This window comes from Schistocerca piceifrons, chromosome 1 (genome assembly GCF_021461385.2).
Source record: "Schistocerca piceifrons isolate TAMUIC-IGC-003096 chromosome 1, iqSchPice1.1, whole genome shotgun sequence".
NCBI lineage: Eukaryota > Metazoa > Arthropoda > Insecta > Orthoptera > Acrididae > Schistocerca > Schistocerca piceifrons.
The window spans coordinates 554754385-554781536 of NC_060138.1; the positions used below are offsets into that span (position 1 = coordinate 554754385).

The following is a 27152-nucleotide window of genomic DNA, read 5'->3' on the forward strand; positions in this document are numbered from 1 at the left end:
GGGGGGGGGGGGGAAGGAGGGGGTCCAACACTTGTTCGAGGATGGCGGCAGACACAGGTAAGAAGGGGTTGTTGAGTATGCTTCACCTCAGGCCACAGCCACTTTCGAACGCCCCACAAATGATGATATTGTACCATTTGTCCAGTTGTCCGATTGTAGCCTTTAATATGGCTTCTTTCAAACTTTTTCTGGTGCTGATAATGCTGTACCAAACGAATTTGTAGCGTCTCCGCATCCTCCACTGTGGTCACTTAACAACTGACTCTGTTCACCCCTTTATATATCCTAACAGGCGTGCTTACAACACCAAACACGTTGCATCCTGATTGCCGTTATACCTTTCAAAGACAATTGCCACACTAATCATTTACAGTTTTACAAATCTGTACATTTGTGCAAGTCTGTAATTTACAGTTGCAAAATTGTATTAGATGCCAAGACAAGCCAAAACGACGGTAATCGTGCGGGAATTACAAAAAGTGTGGAAGCACTAAGAGACTTGGTCACGTTAACTTAAGGAGGCTTGGATCAATCCGAGTGACGTGTACCTATAACCGAAGTGATTAAGGCGACCGCTCGCCTTAAAAAGGAAATCCAGGTTCGAGTCTCAGTTCGTCAGAAATTTTATATGTGAGCAATAATTTGTACAGCTGATGTGTAACCATATTTGCAATCTGTGAATACATCTCGTCCAAACATTTACATACCCGATGACGGTGTCTACATGTTCAAAATTACATTCACATCCGCTCAAATCTTCCAGGTGCTGTACTTATACGGTCAGTATATCATTCTGATCAGCAATTTACAAACGTAATTTTTCATAATAACCGACCGATGATTTTCACATTTTTATCACATAGTCATTTCAAGATAATGGTCTTCTGGAACCCCGATGAAAAGCCTCTCGTTCCATCGATTTATGGCCTGCTCTAATAAGTTTCTACTTATTACTCCTAATGTATGTTAACCACTCCTGCTGACTTGTATGTTGTCAGATGATTCTGGCTTCTGTTAAACTCTGGCCGCGTTTCCGGGTCACCTTGTTCTTCAATATCAACTTCTTTCTCGTATCACGGTTTAGGACAGGCTCCTTCATCTTACTGACGTTCGATGTACTACTGACATCTGTCTGCCCATACTTCTACTTTTAACTGAAGCGTTCATTCTTTACTTACTGGTCAACCCTTTAACGATTTACTCCTCCTATGTTACATTTAATCTATCTGTAAGCCGTTTCGGTTTTCCTATTACTATACATTTCTCAAAATCTCCATCTGTTTCTCCACCCATTGTGACTTGACTGACTATGTGTTAATTTCATTCCTAAGTAACCTATTTTAGGGTCTTATTTTTCCCTCTGCATTCGCTATACCTAGGGAGGCTACCGTGCTTTTATTAGATCAGTCCCTTAATACCGAACTACTCCGGAACATTTTACTCTATCTATTGGTCACTACATCAGAAAATTTTGATTTTTGTTTCTTTCTGTCCCTCATTTTCGGCATTCCATTCAGTTTTCTTCCGGTTCTTGAATTTCAGTATGCTATGTATAATTCCTGTCGCGAATTAAATTTTCAGATCCATGTATAACCCTGATTTGGTCCACATTGCATGTCCCAATGTCTCCTGTTCTCATCCTATTACACCTTCATCTCTTTTTAATCACTAAAACAGTTCTCACTGCAACAAGTTAACAGCTGTGGCAAAAGTCCTTTCTCATTCCTTGCCCTCAGCCTATATTCTCCAGTAAACCTGTCTTCCATTCCTTTAAAACAGCTTATTATACTTCTCGATATTTTGTCAATTACTACATTCTCGCATACATCGCTTCTGTTTCTCAAAAATCTGTTTGGGGCCCTGCAAGTTAGTAGTTGGTTTTCACTTAATTTCAGTCTGCAGAAGAATAGCTCTGTCACCCCCTAATGTCACTGTTTTCACAACTGCTTTCGATTCTCAAGCAGAAATCGATAGTAATAAACAGGGTGCCTGTAAAACAAATTTCAAATTATTGCGCTTGGATGGATGTTTGCGACACCTGTACTGTGATAGACGTGATGTCTAAGATGAAAGTATCAATGTAAAACAGTGGAACACTGTCTCATCAATTGAAAAAAAAGTCTGGGGAAGACAACACGCCCATTTTTTAAAAAGCTTTCACATATTTTCATCGATACTTCCCCAGCCATGTTGTAGCTTCATGCTGTGATGACGTCCGGCAATTTAACTTCGTAGGAGATGTAACTATTTTGCCTTTAATTCATTGATCGCATCACATGGTGCTGACAAAATCGTTTCTGTAGTGTTCTGGATCCACAAAGTTACTTTATGGGTACAGCTGTTTCGCGTACTTTTTCCAGTCGTGACAAAAATGAGTACCTAAACTCGGAAAAAAAGAAAGTTTGTATAAATCTGCAATAGAAAACTAGCATTCCGTGCTACGGAGTTACCAGCAATCCAAATGTTTTTTTTAAATGGTTCTCCAAAAAATAATAGTGACTTAAGTCAGTCACTCAATTACAGGCGTACTTGACTATTAGCGAGGACAACAGCCAGAGAATGTATTCGTTCTACTAATGGGTAGGTTTAATCTCACAAAACTTTCAATTTGAGATAACTCAGGTATTCGTGTGTTTAATAGCTTCATTGTGAGGCCTAACAGATGTGCCGGAACACAGGTAACCAAAAACGGGTAATTGCTGCTAACTGACACTTAAATATTTCACTCCGATTGTCGTCAGTGTATTGCAACTGTCATAGCTATGAATTATTTTTCAGTCTTGCTATCTATTTTTTGTTCTATCAGGCAGTGCCACTCCTGACATAAATTCTCTTGATACTAAAAATATGTGCGCAATAAATTATATTAACTGATTGGACCGTATCAGGTTTCCTCATTAAGGGAAAAGCTTATATAACAATCGTTCAACCCGTCTTAGGATAGTGTACGAAATAAAACTAACGTGTACAGCGAGAGACAGCACGAATTCTCGGGAAAAAAAAATTGGAAAGTTTTGGTAAGGACTATGGGACCAAACTGCTGAGGTCATCGGTCTCTAGGCTTACGCACTACTTCATCTAACTTAAACTAACTTACGCTAAGGACAACACACAGACCAATGCCTGAGGCAAGGGGAGCCTCGCGAACAGTGACACAACGCCCCAGACCGCACGGCTACCCCGCGCGGCAATGGTCAAGGTTATAGGTTTCTTTGGCACGTGAAGAGTATCACAGACATGACGAACAAACTGAACTGGTAGATGCTTGGAGCTAGACGCAAACCATCCCAAGAAAGACCATTTACAAAGTAACGCCTTTAACTGATGAGTCTAGGGATAAACTACAGTCGCCTACCTATCGCTCCCGTAGGGATCACGAGGACGAGCTTAGATTATTTACTGCGAACACAGAAGCGTTTCGACAACCATTCTTTCCGCCCTCCATTCTTGGATAGTACGAGACATTGACGCGAAGGATATGAAAATTAAGTTTTTCTGTATCTGCTTCAGACTGCGAAAAGTGGGTAAAAGGTAGGCTTTAACGAAATTTAAATGCGAGTCGCAAACATACGGCTTACGAAAGAATGAAACGTTCGAAAAGCAGTCGGTAAGAGATGTTCCAGTAATTCAGTCGTACACTGTCAACTTCCTGTAAATTGTATGAAACTTTAACTAACGTGTTCGTGTCTTCCAAAGCCCCTTTGGCTATTACGAGTAAACTTCCACTACTAGTTAACACCCAAGTTGTCGTATATAAAAATACGGAAATATCGCAAAACTTTGTGCTTTAACCTAGTTCAGTACTCAATGAATTATTTAAAACCAATAGAAAAATAAATTAATTGTAGATCCTGCGTGTCATTAAAGGTGATAACGCGGATGGAACACTGTCGCCATCTCAAGTAAGGTTTAACATACAATGTATCATCGATGGGTAACACTTTTAAAAGTTGTAAGCAAAGTACTGCCTCAGTATACACAAAACGGAGACGGTTATTAGTTCACTGAATCAATTATTTACTATTTCATACAGGAAAACGTAACACATAGAAAAATTAAATATCCCAAAAAAAGAAGAAAATCTCAGATCCGCAAATTGGCTACTTCTTGAAAGTAATACCAAAGGGCTCAGAAATACATGTAGCGAAGTGAAGATAAGAAAATTGTGAATAAATGAATCTTACGGCGTAGTGGTAAGATTGACCAAGGAAAATGGAAATCCAATATCTTTTATGAATAGATTTTATTTATGATCAGCTCACTCCGTATCTTCAATTCTTCGTGGATTCTATTAGTACAACAGTTAACAAAGTATTTTTGTGAATTCTGATTAATGAACTCCAACACTGACTCTTTTAAGGTATCCTTATAAATTTACCCTTTGTCCACACCATTCAAGAATCGAAACAGAGATGAAGACACGAACTTCAAATTATTGCTTCACTCAACGATGTCGGTTTCGTACGGTTACAATTAATTTCGAGTTTCTGCTTGAATGTGAGAAGATAACTTCAGCCCAGTTTGTCTTAACTAAACTGTATCAGGGGATCTGCTGCTGGTTATGAATTACAAACTGACGGAAGAGATTATAGTTAACGCGACAGCCGTCATTGATTGCCCGTGTATGAAGCAGATTCCCCTCTTACAGAAAAATCCATTCAATTTCGTGAATGTCTAAGTAACAGTGTATTTATTTTCGATACTTCTAATGCGAATCTTAACGTAATAAATGCCCTCCGTCTGCATTTATTACTGGGCTAGTATTTGGACGTAACATTGGATTTAATCGGAAAGAGATTACAAGGAAGAAATTTAGATAATTTAACCAAATTTTAATACATCCAATTAATGAAAAGGAGTAATTTGTTAATGTGATTCTGTACCGAAAACAAACTGTTCTCACCCCAGGATGCGTTAGGTGAAACGATGATTGCATACGACACTCACCAATGAACTGAATGAAATTCTAGAGCCGGTAGAGCTCTGTTTTGCGTATTTATTGGTCTAGTTCATTATGTATGTACACAAACCATGCCAAAATCATACGATAAATTATAGTAGCATGTGCTGCATCAATGGCATAGACATGGACATAATGATCGCTACCATATTTTACCATGTGCCACTAAGCCTCAGAGAACTTTATTGCATCCGTTTCTGAAAGCGTACGTCAATCATACAGAACGTATTTATGTAATTGACAAGGGTCATGAGTCGAAACAAAGAAGAAAATATTAAATGTTTTGAAGGTAAACTCTCGCTATAATGGGTATTTTTCAACCAGAAAATACAAGCAGTGATGATGGAAAATAATTTCCCATTCAACTTCCACACAAAAAGTTACGTAGCAACTATCTAAACGGCGCTCAATAAAACGCTAAGACGAATAGATAAAACTTTAGATAGTGAAAAGCTATATGTGTGCAGCCAAACTGACATGAATTGGTCTCCCACAGTTTCGCAGTTTTACATCGCGAAGGAACATCATAACATATACGATACTAAGATGATTCCAAAAGAGAAGTGGAGAAAAATTCCACCGTCATTTACATAAGGCGAAATTTCTCCGCCAATTTTCTAGTTTATACAGTTGTAATACTATTTCGATAGTAGTTTAAGCCTCATGGTTTTTGTTCATATCGAGTGCACCATATACAGACAAACACATTAAGCTCAAAAAGTTATGTTATTCCACACGATTAAAGGATTATCGCCCCCACGCCATGCCAAGACCTTCACTGTCACCATATTCTTACGTTAAAGCAACACAAAGACACATGAACAAGATGCTGTTTCTTACACCCTTTCATACAAATGAATTTCTGTAATAATTGATATCTAAATAGGCTGTCATGAATATTCGAATGTTAGTATTGATGCAAAACAGTATACTTTCTTCCATATTTAAAATAACTGTTAATCTGAGATTTGAGAATATGATATATATATAATATTCTTTACTTTTGGTTCAGTATGTAATACACATGAGTGATTTTATATATGTGTCACATCTACTTTCCATACTCGTATTAATGGATTGACTTTCACTGCTTGGTAGAAAAATCTCATATTTATGAAGGGAGACGAAAAACTATGTGTGTTGCAAAGTATTAGTTCATTTCACAAACCCGTTTTCGGCCTACGAAGCCATCATTAAACACTTGAATGCCGTTATCAGAGTTGATAAAATTCTGACGAACAGTTTTTAAAGTGGAGATTGCAGTCGTACATTCATGTATAAGTTTTGTAATTGATGTATGTACCACATAAACCCAGGAGATGTCAGTAACGCATTTTGCTCTCTCTCTCTCTCTCTCTCTCTCTCTCTCTCTCTATATATATATATATATATATATATATATTAACGTACCATAAAATATTGACAAGAAACACTGAAAAATTTCGAGCTAGGTACTCTGTGTGTGTGTGTGTGTGTGTGTGTGTGTGTGTGTGTGTGTGTGTGTGTGTGTGTTTGTGTGGGCACAAGCACGAGCGCAGGAAGATAGCAGAGTGTGGTTGAGCAAGGAGAAGAAAATTTAGGGCCGGGGCGTGCAAATATGAGGAAAAAAGTAAACATGGTAAACCTTAATATAAGATTTCTAAGTTATGTATGCACTACATAGACCCAGGAGATGTCAGTAACACATTTTATTGTTTAGTGAACGAAACAGGGTAGCTCACGTTTTATTTTCTGTTGCATGTAGACAACCACACGCCGATAACCAGCTTACTCTGGTCTTAGCAACCGTCCAGTGTTCTAGCGCTGAATCTGAAGACGGCCTAATGTGACAGGAAGGTATGTCACAAGGTAGTGAAATGCGAAGCAGAGTGTTTGTTTCATTAAATTACGTGTTTTTATAGGTACTCTGTCAAGAATTTCCTGTACTTAAAGAGACTATGTGAGCTTGGTAACACAAAAGCATATTTTTCTACGATGTCATCTGAGCCCGAAAAGCAGTTTAAGCGGTAAAGTAATACTACACAAAAAAACGCAGCTTTCGTCTTTCTTTAATAAATTAATTTTCGCAAAATATTGCTATATTTCAAGCAGATTGTAACAGCTCTGAGCAAAATGTCTTGATTAAGTGGCATACAACATACTTTTGCGGAACTGGCTAAAGCTCCGCCGCTCATAAACATAATATCTCGGACAAAAATGAAAATAAAAGAAATGTAGAGATCAGAAGAGTAGCTCTTGCTTTAACTTTTATTTTTGTTGGAAACAGCAGAGGAGATCGTGGCTTTGGAGAGTAAATTTGTGTGCCTGCTATGGGTTCTCTACAGCCACAAAACTTAGTCAGCTACAAAACACACAGAGTACTTTGTTAGAGCCTGGTGGCTCGCGAGAGAAAATGAGGCGGAAGGGATGCTGGCGGATAGAGCCACCAGCTTAGTCGGCCAGCAGCAGCGGCAGCGGCAGGCAGAGCCGCGGAAAATCCGCGGTCGCGCGGTGCGCATCGCTCGCGTCAAAAGTACACGCTATCCGCTGCGTTAACCTTGCGCACCCGACTGAGCAGTAAAAATTACTGTGGCACCAATTCCGGAAGTACGGCTAATTTTGGCCTGCCCTGGAAAACATTTGCGCTTATACGTTATTTAACGATGGACGTTTGCTCAAAATCACATCTCAAATTTCAGCGACGATCAGTTAAAATTGTTGTAAAAATGTATCACGAGGATTCAGTGAAATCCTAGTGCGCATTCAGCACAGACTTCGGATATGTCACATGCTTACAACAAAGTTCTATGCATTTACGATGAATAATGAGTTTGTATGTAATTTGTGAGCAAAATCATTAAAATACGTACATGAGAGATGGTAAGGATCTTGGAAGACAAACTAAAAGGAATGAATAGTGTCTTTAAAACAGTAGTAAGGTGAAAAACAACTATAGTAGACCACTGATAACGGAATGTAGTGAAATCGAATCAGGCAAAGCTGGGGTAGTTATATTAGAGAATGAGAGACTAAAAGAGATAGATGGGTTTTGCTATTTGGGCAGCGGAATGATTGATGATGGCCGAAATGGAGAGGATATACAGATTCAGCTGCCCCTACCCAACGGCTCCAAGCAACACACACCAGATTTTTCATAGTCTCTCACTTGCTACAAGCAAGCTGTTAGTCCTACAAGAAAATGAAAAGAAACTTCTAGTGGGAAAATTAATTGAGTTTTGTACTGGGATACATTTTCACTAGATGCCGTATTTCCCGAATTATAACATACATACAAAATTTAGCTTCAAATGTGTTTTCTTGAATGACTCGAAAATCGTGGCCTACAGCGCAAACGTTTCCCGTTACAAAATATAACTACATTAAATGTCCTACAGAAATTCTGGTTCATTTTCTCAGTACAAATTATAGTTTTCGTATAGAAAGCAATAGAATATGACCACTTCGCTCGTATTTTTTTGAAGGTGCTGTGCACTGCATAAAACCTATCGGTAGGGGCATTGTAATTTAGACTGGCAATAGTTTAAAAACATTTCTCAAAAGGAGAAAATTGATGATAAATGTGTTTAGCGAGTTATCATAATGTTCAAATGTGTGTGAATTCCTAAAGGATCAAACTGCTGAGGCCATCGGTCCCTAGACTTATACACTACTTAAACTAACTTATGCTAAGAACAACTCACACACCCATGCCCGAGGGAGTTCTCGAACTTCCGGTGGGAGGGGCCGAGCAATCCGTGACATGGCGCCTAAAGCCGTGCGGCCACTCCGCGTGGCGAGTTTTCATAACAACATTTTGTGTGGTCAGTCGTCTCCTACTCTGTACTTACACTACTGGCCATTAAAATTGCTACACCACGAAGATGACCTGATACAGACGTGAAATTTAACCGATAGCAAAAAGATGCTGTGACACGCAAATGATTAGCTTTTCAGAACATTCTCACAAAGCTGGCGTCGCTGGAGGAAAGTTTCCAACCGATTTCTCATACACAAACAGTAGTTGACCAACGTAGCCTGGTGAAACGTTGTTGTGATGCCTCGTGGAAGGAGGAGAAATGCGTACCATCACGTTTCCGACTTTGATAAAAGTCGGATTGTAGCCTATCGCGATTGCGGTTTATCGTATCGCAATATTGCTGCTCGCATTGGTCGAGATCCAATGACCGTTAGCAGAATATGGAATCGGTGGGTTCAGGAGGGTAATACGGAACGCCGTGCTGGATCCCAACGGCCTCGTATCACTAGCAGTCGAGATGACAGGCATCTTATCCGCATGGCTGTAACGGATCATGCACCCACGTCTCGATCCCTGAGTCAACAGATGGGGTCATTTACAAGACAACAATGAACAGTTCGACGACGTTTGCAGCACCATGGACTAACAGCTCGGAGACCATGGCTGCGGTTACCCTTGACGCTGCATCACAGACAGGAGCGCCTGCGATGGTGTACGCAACGACGAACCTGGGTGCACGATTGGGAAATCGTCATTTTTTCGGATGAATCCGGGTTCTGTTTACAGCATCATGATGGTCGCATCCGTGTTTGGCGACATCGCGGTGAACGCACATTGGAAGAGTGTATTCGTCATCGCCATACTGGTGTATCACCCGGCGTGATGGCATGGGGTGCCATTGGTTACACGTCTCGGTCACCTCTTGTTCGCATTGACGGCAGTTTGATCAGTGGACGTTACATTTCAGATGTGTTACAACCCGTGGCTCTACCCTTCATTCGATCCCTGCGAAACTCTAAATTTCAGCAGTATAATGCACGACCGAGTGCTACAAGTCCTGTACGGGCCTTTCTGGATACAGGAAATGTTCGACTACTGCCCTGGCCAGCACATTCTCCAGATCTCTCGCCAATTGAAAACGTCTGGTCAATGGTGACCCAGAAACTAGCTCCTCACAATACGCCAGTCACTACTCTCGATGAACTATGGTATCGTGTTGAAGCAGCATGGGCAGCTGTACCTGTACACGCCATTCAAGCTCTGTTTGACTCAATGCTTAGGCGTATCAAGGCCGTTATTACGGCCAGAGGTGGTTGTTCTGGGTACTGATTTGTCAGGATCTATGCACCCGAATTGCGTGAAAATTTAATCGCATGTCAGTTCTAGTATAATATATTTGTCAAATGAATACCCATTTATTATCTGCATTTCTTCTTGGTGTAGTAATTTTAATGGCCAGTAGTGTAAATGGTCAGAGCATCTGATTCCCGTACAGAGGACATGGGTTCAATTCTCAGTCCTGTCAGGGATACTTCATTTGTGGGACAGCTGGAATTGGGTCCATTTAGTCTCGTGATACCAACTGATGAGCTATTTGAAGGAGAAAGTCTTGCAAGCTGAAAGAAGTATCACAGAGGATAAAGAGTCTCACATTCAGGAGGAGCAATGTTCAGATGCTCTTCTGGTAAGAAATGTGCGCGTACTTGACATTCCCTAAATTAGTTACGAAGGACTCTGTTATAATTCCTTTGGAAAGAATGAGCGTGATTTCCGTAACATGTTAGCTTGTGTTCTTTAATGATCACCTAGTAGAGCGGATGTCGACAGTAAATTTTCTTCCATCAGACATCTACTAACATACACTTCATTCTAAAATCGTATTTACAATTTACAGTTCTGTTTTAGTTTAAAAGAAAGTTGAAACAGTCTTTACTACAAACGCAGTCCGAAAGCATCTCATTCCGTACCTGCTCCCCCGATAAATATTAATGTTGCGCCCTTCACTTTAAGGATTCCCAAAGTGTTGCTCTCACTTTATGCTCGAGGCAACCGGTATTATCAGGAAAAGAGAAATGGTTAGAAACACAACGAGTTTGCTGTAGATTATAGTCTTCTCAAAATATGTTACTGACTGCAGAGAATCACATAGTAAATTGCTATAATGACACATGAGGACAAACACGAAGTACCTCATTCTCGCACCGTAAACAGTTCTTACGTTGCGGTAAACACACACTGAAGCGCCAAGACTTTACGAACACCTGCTTAACAGCTTTTTGGTTTACGTTTGCAAAGTAGCGCCGATTACACGCGACGTGGGTTATGAAAGTCCTTGATACCCCAAAGCGGGTAAGTGAGACCACGTACCTGCTCACAAGTCACGCAATTCCTGTAAATTCCGAATCATGTTATGTTGAAGTGGATCTAGTGCCCGATAGCATCCCTTGCATGTTTTATTGTGTTCAGATCAGAACATTTTGGTGGTCAAGACGTCCACGTGAGCTCACTTATCAGATGTAGCACTACTTTGGCTCGTTACACGGATAGTTATCCTACTGGAAGATGCCGACTCCATCGAGGAAGACAGCAAGGGTGATAGGATACAGGCGGTCAGCATTAATGTTCATGTAGTCCACAACTTTCATGGGCCATTTGATTACTATCACGGATCCCAGAGAAGTACATGCCAAAGCCCCTTATAACCTAACGTTGGCCCCAGGGGCTTGCGCACATAGCGCGGAGCATGTTTGGAGTAGCTGTTCGCTTGGATGACGGCGTATCTGGATAAGACCGTCGATCTCATGTAACAAGAAACATGATTCATCCCTCCACACCACACATTTCAACTGATCCACGGTGCAGTATCAGGTATCCCCTAACCACTTCAATCGTGAGTGGCAACGTCATTAGGTCAGCATTGGCGTAGGTGACGTCAGTGTGGAGCCTAATTTGCAGAAATGTGTTCTGCAAGGTGCACACCTAAACACTGGTGACTGCACCACCGTTGTATAGTATCGCCTGATCTGTCGCTGATTGACATCTATCCAGCTTTACAGAGAGAGCGAGCATCGGACCCCCACCACCTGTGAACCGTCGATGTCCCACGCTTCCTGTCATATATGTGGTTTCAACTTTCTCGAACAATATTCCATAGATGCTCACGGCAGTAGCACGCGAGAAGGCAACCAGCAGCGCCGTCTCTTAGATACCCGTTCGCAGGCGCCGCGCCATAGCACTCTGTCCACGGTTAAATCGGGTTATTTCAGTAAATTTTCCCATTCACGGGCAGTATAATTGGTAGAACGATTCTCCATGCTGTTTCCTTTTACACTAGTATTAAACTCCACAGGACGAGGCGGGCTGGAAGCGGATAAAATTGCTTTCCAACAAAGAGTTTACATACACAGGGTTAGTCACGCGATTTTCGGCAAATGTTAGAGCGTCGAGGGGCACGTACGTTTTTGTTTGTTTGATGATTTTAGCGCTGGTATCAACGGAGATATTGAAACAAGTACGTTTCTTTTAAACGGAACCATACACTTTTTATAACTGCGTTCGGTAACTCCTGAGAAGACAATTACAGTGATACAGCGTTTGTTAATGTTGACGTTGAAACCTTAAGTAAAAAAAAAAAGAAAACAAAAGTCAAAACAAAACAAAACAGAGACATCCTAGAACATGAGAGAACGGTGCGTAGTATTATACCGTATGGTAGCCCTGCGCTACGAGAATTATGTTTCATTTCCATTTGAACCAACTTACGACCTACATGCAGGTTCACCCTCGAATCTTGTATATGGAAATAATACATAGCTTGGAATTAGCGTATCACAAAGGGCGTAGGAAAACTATTTCGCACATGTGCATCCTCCCAGATTTACGTAAGCTGAAACAGAGAAATCAATTGTTCGTTCTGCAAAAATAAAGAGAACTTACGCAGTAAAAGAAGCAAGTACTTCATTAATGCCTGTTAGCAGGCAGATTTGACCTCTATTTTCCTGCAAGCGGCTGCGTGCTTCTTAGACGTAAAATACATGTTGTCCGACAACCGTCTCAACCTACACTGGTCTGAATTATATAATGTGGGATACATTCGCTGAACGAAACGTTTTATTAAAAATGCTTCGGTCATCGCCTGTATACCAAAAAATAACTATTCTTAACGAAACATCAGTTATTGCTGAACATAAGCGCGTAATGGGAGTGTTATCAGCTACGTGTAACACATGCTGTCGGCTTATTTGACGCTACAATAGAATTTCGTACACACATAAGAGAGATAAACAATTTACTACCCATGAATTTGTAGCCACCCAAATCACACAACATACATTTTGTCTTCCAAAAAGTAACTTTGTCCGTTATTTAGGCATGTTGACCGTGGACTGAAAGGCATATTTGAAAACGCCGTTCGAAAGAACGATGTACAGATATGATTGCAGTGGATTATATGATAGGGCATGCACTGGCGATTCAACGACACATATCGCCTGGTGTAGTTGAGGCTTCGTCGTAGACAGCATCTTTGAGTGCGCTCCTATGAAGACAAGTGTATAATTGGGGGACCCCACAGGCCACTCGACAACAGGATTTCATTCTATCTAACGCCATGGAAAATTCTCATTCGGTATTTTCGTTGCAGCATGGGACGTGTGAGCTGGATAACCGTCATCCTGCAGCCGCATACACTATCGAATATCCACTGGTATCTCTTCTAGAAGAACCGGAGAGCGTTCGTCAGAAAGTGTGCGTACGAACGGAATGCCTGAAATGAAGTGATGTCCCACAAAGTAATTTCCTATGATGCCGCACCATACGCTTACGTTCCGCGGCCTTGATGTTGCATCTGACGGAGCCAGCGTGGATTTTCGGCTGCCCATTAGCGCATGTTATGCAAATTTACGTTAGCGTTGTTAGAAAACTTCGCTTCATCGGTACAACGCACACGTTAGAAAACCGTAAGGTTGTCTCTCAGTTGCTGAAGGGCAAACCGACAATATTCTGTATGACGTCCGCAAACACGATCGTCGATGCAGGATGCAAATAACACTTTTTTGGCCGAGTCCACATTTCGTCGGAATACCTCCGGTACCCCTGTGTAGATTCATTAGCGTCGTAAGCGGAACAACTTCTTCGTGTTCTCTCTCAGTAGCTCTCTACTTTCTTGTCCTCCGTATAAATATAGTATATCCAACTTCTGTCTTCACGCAACAAATATTGAAGCAGAAATGAGCGTTCTGCGGTGCAGAGAGATAAACAGGCAAATGTGTTAACATTTTGACGCCGCGTAGCACGAGCGTGCTCCGTGGCAAGTGCTTGCGTCGTTAATGTCACTGTACTTTTAAATTCTAGGACATTTCTCGATTTTCTTTCGACAGCTTTAAATGTCAATATTAACGAACGCTGTATCAGTGTAACTGTCTTCTCAAGAGCTCTCGAATGCAGCTATAAAAAGTGCTCGGTACCATTTAAGAGAACATACTTGCTTCAATATCTTCGTTGATACCAACGCCAAAAAAAATTTACAAAAAAGAAATACGTGCCTCTCGACGCTCTAACTTTTGCCAGAAACCGTGTTTCGATAAGGTTAACCTTTCACGAAATAAAAGGGGTGTTACATCTGCATAATAGATGTTTAAAAATAAATAAAAAGTTGATGGAGGTAAACTATATTTTAAAAATACACTTATTTTACAAATTTATCATATTTTAAAACTTCTAGCCTATTTTATATCATACATAAGGAATGATCACTGATGATAATAAAACCGCTATGATATAACGGTGATGCTAGTGATGCATGGAAACGATCGTGTTTTTCCTGGGGTTTATACGACGAGCATGGGTATGGGGCCTACTGGAACCACAGTAGGGACTAAATCAAGAAGAGGAGTGAGGGGGAAAGGAGGAAAGTTGAAGGATGGCGTGAGGCGGCGCGTTGTGGCTAGTGCCGGAGAGAGAGCAGTATCTTGCGATGGATTTCATCGTTTGGTTGTGTGAGTTGTACCGGTGCGAGAGGTTGGATAAGGTATGACGGTGAATGGAAGGTGGAATGTGGACGTAGTTACGCAGCGGGGTATCTGCGGGGTTATCAGCGAAGAGGATATTCGGTGCTAGGACTAGGTATGGTGGTTAATTTATTGGATCCAAAGTTGCTCCAATTGAACGTAAGGGATGTGGTTGAATTGGTATAAGATGCGAGCTGGGAATGGTAGGCGAATGCATAAGATGATGCAGATTGAATTTGTTTCCAAAGTATAAGGGGATTTGTAGGTTTAGTAGAAGCAGAGGTCAAGGCAATGTTGACACGTCTTAGGATGGGGTTTCCCATTCGTCTCTGCTCCTCTTGCATACTTTCCTTACCGAGTCTCGTGCCCGAGACACCACCAAGAGGCGTCGAGCGTTGCGCCTGGTGCTGGTCGCAGTGCACTGATTCATCAGTGTACGTGGCGCTAACACACCGTAATCTGGATTCTCAACAAATGAACAGCCTTTTCCACTTTTCCCCAAATCATTGTCCATTATTTCAACTGATTACGTTTATTAATTTCATTTCGTGTGTTCTCGTGGTATCACAGAGATATCCAAACGGTGTTCAAATGGTTCAAATGGCTCTGAGCACAATGGGACTTAACATCTTAGGTCATCAGTCCCCTAAAACTTAGATCTACTTAAACCTAACTAACCTAAGGACATCACACACATTCATGCCCCAGGCAGGATTCGAACCTGTGACCGTAGCAGTCCCGCGGTTCCGGACTGAAGCGCCTACAACCGCAAGGCCACCGCGGCCGTCTAACATAATTTATCCTAAGGACAAACACCACAGACCCATGCCTGAGGGAGGACTCGAACCTCCGCTGGGACCAGCCGCACAGTCCATGACTGCAGCGCCTAAGACCGCTCGGCTAATCCGCGCAGCCTCAAACGGTGTCCGAATGTGTAACACTAATCTTGTACCTACATATGTCGGCAACAATCATTTACGTGCAATCTTCTGAATTTCTCACATCAAACTGAGTTCCAATGGAATGCAAAAACTGTAAATTTTGCTAAGGGCTTTAATGAACTGAAAACAGACTCTGGATCGCTATTTTTTTATCAGTGATTACCGGATTCGAACTGACCACAAGATAATCTTCAGACCTGGTGCTGCAGGGTGAAGTTTTTCAGTAATGGTATAAATAGTTTCATTTCAATCATTCTCACCATTAGCGACAAATTGCATCCAGCAGCACCGCATCTTAAGATGATTTGCTGGTCAGATCTAAACGTGTAGTCATTAATAAAATTAATAGCGATAGAGAATCTGTTGTCAGTTCATTATAACAAGTGAGATCGTGGTTCCAGAGACATGATGTCAAATATCAAAAATTGTTGAAGACGCTCTGCATTAACATTAGTTTAACAAGTGATGATGGTGAAATCATGACACGATTACTTGTAGATGTATGGAAAAACAGCTGAATTCACAAATCCTTACTTCAGAAGAAATATGACTTACACAGGCATTCATTTGTTTGGCAAAGTGTATTAGCTGATATAATGCTGTTCATCAGTCATAAGTTACTTTGTTCGGAATACGTCTGTTCGTCGATAAAGGATGCTAATATACGCCATTTTGCTGTATTTGAGTTCTATTGTGGCTGTGACAGGTGTAACCAAACTTACATACCCAAAACACGCGCTGCAGATAGTAAAATTACATTTGTATCAAAATCATGATGCCACAACTATCCAGACGCATCCTCCATAGAAAAGTAGAGTAATTCATCACTATTGGGTTTTTTATTTTACATTTAGTACAAATAGCAATTCCATTATAGAAAATTTTAACAGTGACCATACATTGTCAACTGGCGAAACATTATCCTTTTCTCTTCACCACTGAAGAATACTGAAGTTAAGGCCTTTTCGAAGCAATCTACAGCACACTTTTGCACGCCTCTAACACATCTGCACTAACGGCAGATTCACTGACACGGTTTCTAACGATGTCGTCGAGACGTTAAACATTCCACTGATAACTCACCTAAGTGTTTCCATCATTCATGTTCTCATCGAGATCTGCACAGTCACTTTTACTGCACTGTGGTAGAGGCAGTGTACTAATAAAACGTTTTGCGCATTTTAAAATCGTAAATAACTAAAAATTATATAATGCAATTCTTTTCTAATGATTCGATGTAATCTTTATTGTCTAAAAAGCCACATTTATTATCCGTCTGTTATACAACGAGACCTCCATGTGCAACGACGATCTCTGCATATATCAGCTATTTATTCATTTTGTCGACACGTTCCCGACCTCACTGCTTCATCCTAGTATACATCGTTATATTTATGAATACGGTACGTAATTGGTAATCTGCTTAGAAGATATTATGAATGTAATCAAATCTGCTTAGTTGGTAGAATATAGCACATCACACTCAGAACAAAAGTATGCCAACGATAACAAAATCTACTAGTTGCATGCAAGTAGAAAATATTTTGTATCTGCAAGCGGATTTTATAACTATCAAAATTCTATGGAACCGCTCCACATGGACTGAAAGTGATGCTTATGACTGTTGAACAGCATTATATTAGCTATTAAATTTTTCTAAAGAAATTAATGCCTGACGGTAGACAGTAGACACATATGTTGATGTAATTAGAAGATGAAACGCTTGACTCAAGCAACCAGTTTCTCTAAAACAAGTTATTACTTTATTAATGTTTACACACACTTTGCCTTGTGTTCCTCACATTATAATGTTTGTAAGCCATAATTTTTGTTTTCGCACGACGAAGGTATATGTACAAAAGTACATTGAATAACTTCATTCCAGGACACTAAGAAAATAGAAATACTTAGAGAACGAGTGAGAAAAGTGTGCAAGTACGATGTTTCTGTAAGTACTCACAGAAGAACCAACTGAAGTATTTATTTAAATACATTGTCGGTAAACAGTTTTAAGAGTCGCAATGTATTTAGTTTGAAACGCAACCAGAGACGTGAGTTCCTTTTAAATTCTCATGCTTAAATCTACAAAGACACTCTACACTAATTATGGGGTTAATCGCTATTTTACAGTAGCTGGGACCCGTGTAGGAAGCACGTCAATCGTAATATTGCAAAGAGTACAAAGAGTTCTCTGTTAAGTTTATCATCAGAGAAAACTTGTTACAATCGTTTACTGAAAAATTGACCAATGCTTGATGGGATAATACTCGAACATTCAAAATTTCTGAATAAATCTTCGTCGCATTCCGAACAGGTCTCTGAGTATTAAACCACATTCTGGTGTAAAGTTGAATATGAAATCTACGTCATATGTGCGATATATATGGACAAAAAATGAAAACTTACGTTAGCGTCAAAATCAATGTTTCGTGAGTATTCAATCGTATTTCAGGTGACTATATTAATACTAACGCTTTTTATACTAAATGGTTCTGATCTTTTTCGACTTAAAATATGAGGAGACAATTCTATTTGGTGGAAGTGATTTATACAGTACTCTGAATGGTTTTGGTAGTCACGGGTCCTTACATTCTGTGACTTCATAGTTTATATCATTAGGTAGTCCTTTTCACAATGAGTGCCGAATGAAGTTGTTTTCAAACACTCATACTTTGAGTCATTCATCCCTAAGTATTCCGTCTCAGACGAATTACCCCGTACAGGCAGTAGTTTATGGAGAGCGATGACAAAAACGTTGCAAGAGGATACGAACACTGATACTCATTCTGCGCTAAGTTCGATCTTCGACAAGTGTGCTGAACAATTGATTGCTTAAACGTGTCAGGTCAACATGTTATCGTAGCACCAATCCAGATGTACTGCCCTAACACGATTCATAAAATGGTATGTCATGTTTCGTGACAATATGGGTGTTTGTAAAGCAAACCGACATTCAAGTTAACGAAACGGTTCAGAGCACATTATTTCGTCTCCGACGAAGTACAGCGATAAAGACTTCTGAAGAGAGTACGTTGACTGAAATACTGTTAGAGTATATTAAGTATAAATAAAGTCGATATACAAAGGAATGATAAGAAATAAAGATGTTATCCTCGAATTGGCGAGATAGGAAATATGGGGAAAACATGAAGAAGAAGAACAGTTTGGTAGGAGATGAGTTACGACGTCGTAAAAATTTTTTTATGGTACTAGACTCAGTCGAAGAGCAGAAACACTGTAGAGAAAGACTGGAAAATATACAAGAAATAATTGAGAAAGTTGGTAGAGTTCTACTGTAAGACGAAGTGACTGACAAAGAATGCTAAGGAGAAAATAGTAAAACGCCAATAATTGAAATATCTGAAGCAAATTTTCTAAGTTTCGATAAGAACAAAAAAGTAAACAAATATAAAATCATATACGTAGAAAAGTAGACGACTCAAACATTTATGTAAATTACACGCTTTATCAACGTACTGATGTTAATCACCGTCCCTGAACAGTAGCTATCAGTTTCATTGAGATTCTTTTAGATTTGTGACGGCAGAATGTTGAAGAATATTGCTTTATTTCTAACACTGTTGCAAGCCGCTAGTACCAATTGTCACCTACAACAGCGACCGCTTCCTAGCAATATCCTGCAAGATGACGCGGTCACAAACGCAGTAACGTTTTATGGATACAGATTCCTGCTACATAAGTCTAAGGACGTATAAGAAACTTCAATTAGACGAAGTGAGTATGCCGACTCTGTGTTGTTGCAGAAAATCTTCCGTAATTCGTCAGTTGAACTTCCTGTACATGTGACGTCAAAGATAATCACCGAAGTAAGTGATTCTTTAATTATTACTGATTACGGCTACTAACAGTAATCACTTTATTGGGAAGCATACATTTGAAATATTATTTTTCACGATTTATATCGACAAATATTCTTTTCCGATAGGTCGAGTTGTACGAAAGGCACGGTAGTTTTGTCACTACAATTGAACCTGATTTACGTGTATGTCAAGGGGAAGAGAAACGAGTACTTGTAACTAAGAATTACTTAGAAATAAGACATAGATACATTAACACATCATATTTTTCCCTAAGCAAATGTACAATGGGTCTACATGTGAGAACCTTACAAACGACGAAGCCAAAGTATGGCACTGAGAGAAAGAATATTACTTGGCCCTAGTTTAGAGGAATTGTACACTGTACTGTAATTTGGCACTTTTCACTGAAAAAACAAAAACGATACAGTATTAATGACAAAATACATTGTTTTGAACTTGTCTTGCTTTAAGAAAATCAGATAATTTGGCTTACTGCACTTCTAGTGCATTAAGTGTCAGTTTGAAAATTTATTAATGTATTCAGAGCCTTTTCACTACAGCTTTTTGAGGTTATGTGACGCCTGCACATATCGATTGCACTTAACACTTCACTCAGTTTAGGTGTTTCAAGATGTCGTGATTTTCATCTCCGTCAATGTCAACTGAAGCTCGTCCGCCTTCTTGATCATCACCGTGTTGCTGGCACACATCATTAATAACCTCCTCCTCCTATAGTTCCACACACACATAGCGAGATTACCATCAAAATGTACAAAACTGAGAAATCTTCAGCGCCCAGTGGAGCTAGCTCGTTAGCAGACACAACTTGACCGTAGTCACCGTCATCATTATCATCACCAGTCTCTTCCAGTAAGGCACCAGCTTTACGGAAATAGTTGTTGATTGTGGATGATGACACCTGCTGCCAGCCAGCCGAAATAAATTCCACGGTTTGTAGTACGTTAATGGAGAGATTTTCATTTCCAACAAAAATCATTACTATCAAACGTTGAGCCAGTATTTTTCCATAATGCTCTTGGAAATTAACAGTACTGTCCAAATCAAGTGACTGTAGAAGACTGGTACAGTTTGTAAGAAAAAAATCCACTGTGACATTTTCAAACCTACTTCGGATGGATGTACTTTACATCGATCCATAACAAGAAGGATCCTCTTCTTATTTTTTCATTCCAATGTCCAGTTTTTTAAACAACTGTTCCATTAAAATTATAGTCTTCAAAGAACTTTTATTGGATTTGTATTCCGTATGGTTCGTCTTTACACCTTTGAAACAACTCGGATATTAGAGTTTCCTGTCACGGTGGGGGAAGTCTGTCAGATCGATCTGCAATCGTGGCGACAAGAAGTGTCACACGAATTTTACTTCCTTTGCCTCCAGGTAATGCATGAGTTATCCTTTTCAGCGCTTGCTTTACTAGCAAGCAGACAGTAGAATACACCGGTCTCGTCACAGATGTAGATATTTTGACATTGACAATCCCGTAATATAGCCGGAAGAATCTCACCAATCCTGCGATTCATTTTGTCATCGTTCCCTGCTTTCAATTCGCTGGAATTTGTTCTCCTTGTGATTCCATGACGATCTTTCAATTCTTGTAACAATCCTGATGAAACCTTGAAATCAGCAGTGATGTTCATACTACTAGTTGAATCTGTTGCCTTTGTTTTCAGCTTTTTGGCATTTATGAGTAGGGCTGAAGCCCCTTTTTGCTTGAATCATGTAAGAAGGATCTCATTTCTGGCTGTCGGTTGCTGTTTTGGATTTTGCACCTGATTTTAAAAACTCGTTCAGAATACTGGTTCATTTGCTCATGACTCACATACTGTGGTGGTGTGGTAAAGGTAATTCCTAAATCTGAAGCAATTTCAGATTTCGATTTGTGTGGATTAGCATGCTCCTCTGGAATGAATTTTATGTTCTCACCTGCTGCTCTCCATGGCTGACTGAAAGCGACTCATAGACAGAACGCCTGTTCAACAATAAACATCAGCCAGCATCTTGTAACTTCTCGATTGTTACCACAAAAGAAATACTCATACTGTAAACAACAGTGCCAGCTGTGTCCTTGTTTTCTTGCCACCCGCTCTGGTTAACAATATTTTGTCCCTCCCCTCCGCGGCGGCATACGCTCATTGTACTTCCATACTTCAACTAAGATAAGGAAAGTATCACAGGACTTCTTTCCAAACTAAAGTGCTGATTACAGTTACCCAAAACTCAATTTATGCCACCGGAATTTGTTGCGTACAACAGTTAATTACGTAAAAATGGATTACGTATGTGTAAAATTTAACTAACACTTTTTTCAGTTACATTTTTCCCGGACTAACAAGACCTTATGTACAAATAAGAACACGCTGTTCCGAGCTATGTACAAATCAGGTTGGACTGCAGTTGTTCTTGCTCATGCATTCTAGATAATTTGTTTGGCATAGAGGAAATTGATGACGTCGAATCAAAAGAATTGTCACAAGGAGCACGATGATTAAAATAATCGTAGCGTAGCTTCGTTGAGCGGCACGCACCGATATACATCCCCCGTGACTTGCTCCCTTTCGCATAAAGATCATGCCCTATGTTATACAGAGCGATGAATAAAATTAATAGAACTACGCTAATCGAAATATTTGATGAAAGTCGTCAAACTGGAGCACTCTATCCGTATTAATCATTGGCCCTGCAAGGTGAAGGACACAGAGCAGTTTGCGACACCACACAATAAAATAGTGTAGTCCATTACTGCAAGTGACAGGAATCCACTGACATTTGAATAAACACCTCTAGGAGCAGAGTCTAAAACACTCCAACATCTCAGAATATCGCGCGCTTTGAATCAGCAGAGTATTTTATTGGATTCCAATCTACAGAGGAAGCTTTTATCACATACAATTGTCTCTCGCCGCGCAACGGAAATTCGACAGTTCGGTGGTCACACGGAAAAACTTCCGCATTTCAACAGTTCGATCATGTTGAACAAGTCTGCTGTGTTGCACGAAATATGTGTATGAAGTTCACGAAACGCCTGGAATAAGGGATGTGGACTCGGAATCAGCTGTAAAAGTGCTTATTGAACTTGATAGAAGAAGAAAAGTAATATCGAACAAAGCATTCCTTACAAAAGGTGACTGGATAATTTGCTTGTTTTGTAATCTGTAGCACAATCAAATACCTATGTGGAATACCGACTAAAAGTGTGGGTCAGTGCAGGTTTTGCTATATTTCACGAAAAACCTCCATCAAAATAATGTAAATGACTTTGACGAAAAGCTGTGACTTACTGGTGCTAACAGTATGCGAGTTCTCTGTTTACACCATCCTGTATTTTCTTTTACGATACGATGAGACACATGAGAATTGCTGCAGTTTCTGCTAAAGTTATCAGCGAACTATTGAAATCATGTGCGATTTCTATCTCTTACTGGCGAAGAAGTCAATGGTCACAACACTGATCGAAGCATTTCATCAGTGGGCTTACGCAGCTCTACACACTCGTCATTTACTCCACCTTATACGAATGTGTTATCAAGTATTGAAAAGGGGTGCAATAGCAGACACATAGATAAAAGCATGAATAAAATATTCAGATTGACTAATATATCGATGTCGGCCACCAACAATAGATAGATTTAAAACACTTCCGTTCACGATTTATGCGGTGAAACCGAACCTCATCGACACAATTTCTGTAGCTGTCCGGCGATCTGTTAGCCGTAAGGCACTCGTGGTCTCGGGTGGTTCGTAACAAGGCAGTTGCATGTCGTCTAGTTTTTTCCCCCATGTATCTTTGTATCTGTACTGCAATGAAAAATTTGCAAAACAATGCAAAATATCCCGCTATATGCGCTCTGTGTCTTGTTTTGAAGAATTTTTGTTCCATTCACTGATGATACTAACTCTTGACAACAGTAGTTCCCACTTAACTCTTTGCCATCACGGTTATATCAGCTGTTCTCGTTTCTGTCTCGGGTCTGATGTACCTGAGAGCTGTTGTATCACACAATGTTACGCTGGTTACGTGTTGCTGACAGACTGTAACACGCTTTTCGCTGTCGTGACAGTATTTTCTCAGGACGTAAGCGTGATTTTATTACTGCCCTGAAACCAGGAGTTCCATTTACGGAAAAATACCTGAACAAACTGATAAAACTTTGTTGGTAGAATTGGGATTGACCCTGTATAGAAACACGAAGTCTCCTTCGCAGCAATAATTGTGCCACTACCTCGGCTCAGCAGTCCTCTCGTAGATACTCGAGATGAAAGTTTCTGTTCTTTACGGGAAAAAAATCACTGAATGGACAACATGAGCGAAGTATATCTTCAGTGAGATAAATGCAGCGATACACATTGTTCACTATTATAGCTCCAATGAAGATGTAGGCTAGGGTTAGACGGTTGCATTAGGAAACTCGGAAACAAAATCACCAAGAAAATTATCAGCGGGAGTCATACATTGTTATCAGTCAACAGAGAAAAGGCACATAGCATCTGCTCACAAATATTATCATGATGTGCTCTCTTTTGCAAACGCAGTGAGAAATACAAGAAGTACACGTACTTTCCAAACATTGTTATTTTGAAGTCCACCAATATGTATTCCACATCCGACAAAGTTTGTTTCCTGGCAAAAACAATGATCGAAGCATACCATTAGCGCGATACTCAGTGATATGAAGGCTTCGTTTATTCCACCCGAAACGGAGCAAACTGATAAGAAGTTGAAGGAAAATATTAGTGAAACTTTTATGTTGGTATCAGTCACCAATAACAGAGAGTAGTATTTAACACATATTATTTCTGTACACCTTCTGTATGCTCGGGTGTTATCTTTCGCAACACGACGAGAAACGTATCATGTACAGTGCATCCCCCATTATTGTGTCTTAGCATTGCTCTATTAAGTATTCCACATCAGACGAAATATCTTCTCTTTATAGCCAAAAACGACTATGAGGGCATAACAATGATCCACGCAAATTGTCACTGGGATAAACACAGTGATGCATACTGTTCGCTTACTCGCTCTCAAACGAAAGGCCTGCAGTACGAGACACTGGCAAATATATGTAGGGAAATTATCAGAGGGGCTAATACATTGGTATGTCATCGCCAAGGAATTATACGATCCAAGACATATAAATCTGTATCAGCACAGTTGTTACTGGTATGTGACCACGTTCAAGCGGCAAGTAAACATTAGGAGACTTGTACAGGAAGTTACAATATTGGTTTGCGTTCTAAGAGAATTTTGCACATGAAGTCAACGCACATTCATAAGAGTCACAGAAAGCGTAGATAATGTGCCAGCTGGCCACAATTACAGGGTACTCGACGAATATCTAAAGTCTGCAGTAGCGCACGATTAATATCTCTGAACTTCACTTAGCGATCGGAGTAGGCACACAGTCACGTAATAGTTGAGTAGAGCCGCGAGTGGCGCAACACGGGGCTGACCTGCATGCAGGGAGAGGGACAGCAGCAGCAGCGTGAGGCGGCTCATGTCGACGGCGGCGGTGGCGGCGGCGGAGGCGGCAGCGGGGGCGGCAGCGGCGGCCGGTGTCGGCCCATGGGCGTCGCGGCGCTCGTCTGACGGCGGCGACGGCGTCGCGTGCGGCCTCCGCAGCGGCCGGGGCGCGAGTGACGCCGGCGGCGGGCAGCGCGCATGCGCACACGGCCCCACCCTCCCGGGCCGCCCCCGCGCACCGGGTAGACTGGGCCCGACTCGCCGCTGCCTACCGACGCCGGTCGCTGCAGCTCCAGCGGCCAGTGAAAGCCGAGTACATCAGCGGCGTCTCCGGCGCGCGCGACTTGAGAATGCCCTCCACCGCAAATAGCCGCACGTCCGACACGGATGCCTCCACTCTGTGCTTCGAAAAGTTTATCCCTGCTTCCAGGTTCCATCGGGAAATCAGTAGCGCCACGAAGGTGTTAAAACGCAAAACTGGCGACACCTCTCGTGGGCAAGTTTCCTTACCTTCGGAAGCACTGTACTTCTCACATTTGGAGAACACACTGCAAAAGATCATTCTTTGCAACAATGAGAACGATTATGAGGTGCTGTCTGAAGGGGACACGGTTAAGTAAGGGTTGCCTTAGGGATCTGTGTTCAGACCACTAATAATATATAATACCTCACGGTTCATGCTCTCTTTTCTGTGAAGAACTTCCAGGAAAAAAAATTTAAGCAAGCTCCTTAGTTGCAGTGTTGATTGTGGTAAAATATGTTCAGCAGCTTGTCGTCTGCATAGGATTCACGTGAATTTTAATTTATTGTTAACTTTTCTGATGTTAGCTTCATGTATTGATTGTTTCCATTACCACAGAGATCAGCTAGCGAATTTGGCCGTATGTAACTAGGAAGGTAAAATAAAAAATCAACAAAGCATGGGTACTAGGGAGTTCTTTGCATATATATATATATATATATATATATATATATATATATATATATATACTCCTGGAAAAAAGAACACATTGACACCGGTGTGTCAGACCCACCATACTTGCTCCGGACACTGCGAGAGGGCTGTACAAGCAATGATCACACGCACGGCACAGCGGACACACCAGGAACCGCGATGTTGGCCGTCGAATGGCGCTAGCTGCGCAGCATTTGTGCACCGCCGCCGTCAGTGTCAGCCAGTATGCCGTGGCATACGGAGCTCCATCGCAGTCTTTAAGACTGGTAGCATGCCGCGACAGCGTGGACGTGAACCGTATGTGCAGTTGACGGACTTTGAGCGAGGGCGTATAGTGGGCATGCGGGAGGCCGGGTGGACGTACCGCCGAATTGCTCAACACGTGGGGCGTGAGGTCTCCACAGTACATCGATGTTGTCGCCAGTGGTCGGCGGAAGGTGCACGTGCCCGTCGACCTGGGACCGGACCGCAGCGACGCACGGATGCACGCCAAGACCGTAGGATCCTACGCAGTGCCGTAGGGGACCGCACCGCCACTTCCCAGCAAATTAGGGACACTGTTGCTCCTGGGGTATCGGCGAGGACCATTCGCAACCGTCTCCATGAAGCTGGGCTACGGTCCCGCACACCGTTAGGCCGTCTTCCGCTCACGCCCCAACATCGTGCAGCCCGCCTCCAGTGGTGTCGCGACAGGCGTGAATGGAGGGACGAATGGAGACGTGTCGTCTTCAGCGATGAGAGTCGCTTCTGCCTTGGTGCCAATGATGGCCGTATGCGTGTTTGGCGCCGTGCAGGTGAGCGCCACAATCAGGACTGCATACGACCGAGGCACACAGGGCCAACACCCAGCATCATGGTGTGAGGAGCGATCTCCTACACTGGCCGTACACCACTGGTGATCGTCGAGGGGACACTGAATAGTGCACGGTACATCCAAACCGTCATCGAACCCATCGTTCTACCATTCCTAGACCGGCAAGGGAACTTGCTGTTCCAACAGGACAATGCACGTCCGCATGTATCCCGTGCCACCCAACGTGCTCTAGAAGGTGTAAGTCAACTACCCTGGCCAGCAAGACCTCCGGATCGGTCCCCCATTGAGCATGTTTGGGACTGGATGAAGCGTCGTCTCACGCGGTCTGCACGTCCAGCACGAACGCTGGTCCAACTGAGGCGCCAGGTGGAAATGGCATGGCAAGCCGTTCCACAGGACTACATTATCGAAGAGTATTTTCTCACTCATTCTGC

The 27152-nt window shown here is 41.5% G+C and overlaps 1 protein-coding gene across 1 annotated transcript in view; it reads right to left on the bottom strand.

Moving 5' to 3' along the window:
- LOC124799275 (zwei Ig domain protein zig-8-like) overlaps positions 1–25008 on the bottom strand; it is a 719974-nt gene extending 694966 nt beyond the window's left edge. Inside the window, exon 1 of the mRNA XM_047262848.1 lies at positions 24940–25008. Coding sequence (XP_047118804.1) covers positions 24940–24985 — 46 coding nt within the window. The 5' untranslated portion in view covers positions 24986–25008. The remainder of the gene's footprint in view (positions 1–24939) is intronic.
- Positions 25009–27152: the final 2144 nt, after the last annotated feature.